We start from the raw sequence: 4,865 nt of genomic DNA, 5'->3' as shown, positions 1-4,865 counted from the left end.
ATTGGTGTATTTCAGAAATAATAATATGAAGACACTTAAAACAAATTTCCTGTGGTGGGAAACTATTTTGTGCAACTTTTTTGTATTTACAGTTTTGAGGGATAAGCCTCTTAAATTTCTCTAACTAGAAATATATGTTTAAAAAAAACTATTTTAATTCTTTTTGTAGTTTATTGCACTTTGTTGCAATTTATGTAATTACTATGCAATTAATGCAGACATATTATTAAAATTTGGGCTATAATGGTTGTACTGATGTATATCAACTTGAAATGCTCCCAAAAATGGCTCCACAACATGTAAAAATATAATATGAGCTCTGGCGAACTTGGTTCTATGGTAAGCCCAGGTTAGGCCTGGAAGTATCCCCACAGTAGCAGCTAGGTGCAGTTTAGGACATAATGGCTTCCGTGTAGCTATGCTATGGGGACGTGAAAGGGATTGCTCATTGTGGCATTTGACTGTATGGCGCACTTTGTTATATTTTCGCTTGGGTGATACTTTTATTTATTCACATCATGTAAAATGTAATAAATAAATTACAAAATACAAAAACCAACTATTTGCATTTCAACTCCTAACTATTTAAATTTTCAGCTTTTTCCTTTTAAACAAATTTAAAGTGAAACAACACAAAACACTGCAAACCACAACACAATAAAATATAAATTAAAATATGCAAAGCAAAAAGATGCACATTCTCTGTCATATGGGCTTGCATGAATAAAGTTTCTGAGTCCTTTATCATCCACAACTGAAAATAGTTGTGGATGATTACTGGCATAAGTAATTTGAATGCTAGTGTTCGTGGAATTGAAGTGGTCAAAAATGCTTTTTTCCCCCTCTGTAATTAATGCAGTAGATTACCACATGGGCCCATTTCCTGATTTAAAGCAGTTTACTGGAGCAGGGTTCATAGTCTTTTTATAGTATGTTGGCCTCACAGGAGTTATGCTTGAATATCTGCAATGTGATAATAAGTTTAACAGCATTTCTAAACCAGGGGTAAAACAGGGCATACATCAAAGGGTTTATACAAGAGTTAAAATAAAAGATAAAGATCACAAAAGATGCAGCTGGATCATTGACAGCATTTTTATCAGTGAGAGAGTAGCAATAAAATGGACAGTAGCATGACAGAAACACAACTACAAGAACCCCCAGAGTCCTGGCTGCTTTTAGCTCAGATTTGTTTGTTTGATTCAATGAACGCTGAAGTGTGACAGCCGTAACATGAGAGCGCATGGCACGAGCCTGAGACACAGCCACCACAAATACTCTTGTATACAGAACTATGATGATAATAACTGGAAGAATAAAAAATAAAATAAGGTCAACCATTCCAGCAAAATCACTGATGACAAGCACACACTCACCATAACAGGAATTATACCTGCCTGGTTCAATCAGCATTTCTTGCGTATAAAGACTGCAGTAGAAAGTTGAATAAAACCAACATAGACAAACACTGAGTTTGACTCTTGCCACAGTAATTCTTGTGGAGTAATGCAGAGGGTCACAAATAGCCACATAACGGTCAATCGATATAAGAACTATGTTCCCTATTGAAGCACAGGTAAGGTTTACAGTCAGAAAAAAATAAACAGAACACATAAGATCACCAAGTACCCAGCACGTCATGCTTCTAAGGATTTCTGCTGGCATCAGCAAGAGACCCATGAGAAAGTCTGAGACAGCAAGAGAGAGTAGGAGGATGTTGCTGGGTGTGTGAAGCTTCCTGAAATAGAACAAAAAAGAATATATTAGTAATTTTAAAATGTAAAAAGGTCCATTATTAAGACTGTAAGACAAAGACATTAAGGTGTATAAAAATTAAATATTGTGGTTTAAATTGACCAAGAATGTGCCAAATTAATTTCAATTTAGATAATAAATCATGGTGTTAAACTTTTTAAATGAAGATACAGTTTAAGTTTTAGAAACATTATATGTGCCTGAAGTAGGAGACTGAGATGATCACGAGAAGGTTTAGAGCAGCAGTGAGCAGAGAGATGCAGGACAGGACAATGTTCAGGAGCACAGCTTTGGACCAGTGAAGCGTCGGCTTCCTGCAGGAAATGTTGAGGAGTTGTGGAAAACAGAGCTCAGCTCCTTTCTGTATCTCCATCATCAGACAACTACAACCTCTGCAGCTCTCTGACCTGATCTCATTATTATACAGCAGATTTATCTCTGCGTCTGATCTGTCTCCTCCTCTCATTCATGCTCTGTAGAATTCGCTCCTATTTCTCTCTGCACAACCTCTTGGACTGTCATACACCTAATTTACTTTGTTCAACCTCTCTTTCCTTTGCTCTGCTGTGCCTCTTTTTCTCTCTCCCAGTCCTCTCTCCTGTTATTTCTGTCTTTCTCTCATGTGGGCAATTTTGATTTCTTTGCATTTGCTTCACCTGTGGAGTTCCTGCTCCACTCCAATTTCACTTCACCTATTGTATTCTCAAATGCAACTTTCACTTGGTAAACATAATTTGTTCTTACAATAAACTATTAGTAAACTTAGCAAACTGGCTGAAGGGAGCAATCAAAGTGAAGAAGGGGACCTATCAGGGTTAGTCTGTGGACCTCATCCCTAATATCCAATCTCTAATATTCCTCTAATATCTCTAGTAGTTGGTGCATTGTCCCAATTGCCATCTCCATCTGAGAGAGCACAGACCTTCCTCTTTTCTGGTGGCTGCCACATGAGCTCTGAGCACACTAGCACAAAATAAGGACACAGAGATTCACAGTAAATCTTACAAAAATGATACAGAAAGAAGAGTTAGCACTCACTGCAGATACTAAAAATTATTTTATGCATGTATACTGCTAAAACAGTGTGTTCAAATATAATTACTATTAACTAGCTCTGATTCTCTCTGCATTTTTGGTCGTAGAAAATCAGGGCTTAGAGAGAGTGTGATTTCTAAAATGTCCTCTTGTGAGATCGGTGAGCAAATTATTTTACCTGTTCATTATTTATTTTCACTTTTTATGAGTTCACTGTGAGTAAAATATTTCTAACATTTACTGAAGAAATTGTTTACAATGTTTTGTAGAAAGCTATACTTTATTTTGCTTAAAAAAAAACTTGAGGCAATGTCCTGCAGTTGTATTTTTTATTCAGAATGTGATTGAAATTGTAAATATTTAAATTATTGAGAGAAGACACCTCAGAATCTCATCTCTGATTTTTGCGGATCCCGGGGGCGAGGTCACTGAGGCAGTTAAACAACTCCTGGGTGGCAGAGCCCCTGGTGTTGATGAGGTCCGCCCCGAGTTCCTGAAGGCGCTGGACGTTGTAGGGCTGTCTTGGTTGACACGTCTCTGCAATGTTGCGTGGAGATCAGGGGCAGTGCCTGTGGACTGGCAGACCGGGGTGGTGGTCCCCATCTTTAAGAAGGGGGACCGGAGGGTGTGTTCCAACTACAGGGGGATCACACTCCTCAGCCTCCCTGGGAAAGTCTATGCCAGGGTGCTGGAGAGGAGAGTTCGTCCGCTAGTCGAACCTCGGATACAGGAGGAACAATGCGGTTTTCGTCCTGGTCGCGGAACACTGGACCAGCTCTTTATCCTCTCCAGGATACTTGAGGGTGCATGGGAGTTTGCCCAACCAGTCTACATGTGTTTTGTGGACCTGGAGAAGGCATTCGACCGTGTCCCTCGGGGTGTCCTGTGGGAGGTGTTGCGGGAGTATGGGGTGTCTGGCCCATTGCTACGGGCCATTCGATCCCTATACAACCGTTGCAAGAGCTTGGTTCGCATTGCCGGCAATAAGTCGGACTCGTTCCCGGTGGGTGATGGGCTCCGCCAGGGCTGCCCTTTGTCTCCGGTTCTGTTCATAATTTTTATGGACAGGATTTCTAGGCGCAGCCAAGTGGCGGAGGGCTTTCACTTTGGTGGCCTCAGAATCTCATCTCTGATTTTTGCAGATGATGTGGTTCTGTTGGCTTCATCGGGTGAGGGCCTCCAGCTCGCACTGGAACGGTTCGCAGCCGAGTGTGAAGCAGCGGGAATGAGGATCAGCACCTCCAAATCTGAGGCCATGGTTCTCAGCCGGAAAAGGGTGGAGTGCCCACTCCGGGTCGGGGATGAGTTCCTGCCCCAAGTGGAGGAGTTCAAGTATCTCGGGGTCTTGTCGAGTACCTCCTGTCCCTCCCCCTTCACCAGTGGCAGGAGTCTCACCAAGCTCATCTCGGTTTCCTCCTGCCATGCTCCTCGCTCGATAAACCAAGCTCCGTGACGCGCGTGATTGTGGAGAGAGGGAGCCCTGGCGGAGCCCATCATCCCAGCTCGCACTGGAACGGTTCGCAGCCGAGTGTGAAGCAGCGGGAATGAGGATCAGCACCTCCAAATCTGAGGCCATGGTTCTCAGCCGGAAAAGGGTGGAGTGCCCACTCCGGGTCGGGGATGAGTTCCTGCCCCAAGTGGAGGAGTTCAAGTATCTCGGGGTCTTGTTCGCGAGTGATGGGAGAAGGGAGCCGGAGATCGACAGACGGATTGGGGCTGCAGCTGCAGTAATGCAGACGCTGCACCGGTCCATCGTGGTGAAGAGGGAGCTGAGTGTAAAAGCGAAGCTCTCAATTTACCGGTCGATCTACGTCCCTACCCTCACCTATGGCCACGAGCTGTGGGTAGTGACCGAAAGAACGAGATCGCGGATACAAGCGGCAGAAATGAGCTTCCTCCGAAGGGTGGCTGGCCTCTCCCTTAGAGATAGGGTGAGAAGTTCGGCCATCCGGGAGGGGCTCAGAGTAGAGCAGCTGCTGCTCCACATTGAAAGGAGCCAGCTGAGGTGGTTCGGGCATCTGACAAGGATGCCCCCTGGGCGCCTCCTGGGTGAGGTGTTCCAGGCATGTCCCACC

At 43.8% G+C, this 4,865-nt stretch overlaps 1 protein-coding gene across 1 annotated transcript; it reads right to left on the bottom strand.

Annotated features, from left to right (window-relative positions):
• Positions 1–924: 924 nt before the first annotated feature.
• Positions 925–2,128, bottom strand: LOC121813207 (trace amine-associated receptor 13c-like). The gene is made up of 2 exons (XM_042216825.1): positions 1,956–2,128; positions 925–1,738 (listed from the first exon to the last, which is right to left on the bottom strand). Exons 1-2 carry the CDS (start codon positions 2,126–2,128, stop codon positions 925–927), a joined length of 987 nt encoding a protein of 328 aa, XP_042072759.1.
• Positions 2,129–4,865: the final 2,737 nt, after the last annotated feature.

The sequence above is a fragment of the Haplochromis burtoni genome, unplaced genomic scaffold, assembly GCF_018398535.1.
Source record: "Haplochromis burtoni strain Fernald_Lab_line unplaced genomic scaffold, NCSU_Asbu1 Contig_1272, whole genome shotgun sequence".
Classification (NCBI taxonomy): domain Eukaryota; kingdom Metazoa; phylum Chordata; class Actinopteri; order Cichliformes; family Cichlidae; genus Haplochromis; species Haplochromis burtoni.
The sequence above is the reverse complement of the archived record's forward strand: the minus strand, read 5'-3'. Positions and strand labels throughout refer to the sequence as shown.

Coding starts and splice junctions, on each gene's coding strand:
- LOC121813207 (XM_042216825.1), bottom strand. CDS start 2,128: ATGGAGATACAGAAAGGAGCTGAGCTCTGTTTTCCACAACTCCTCAAC. Junction 1,739..1,955: donor ATCTCAGTCTCCTACTTCAG/GCACATATAATG, acceptor GTTCTATTTCAG/GAAGCTTCACACACCCAGCA.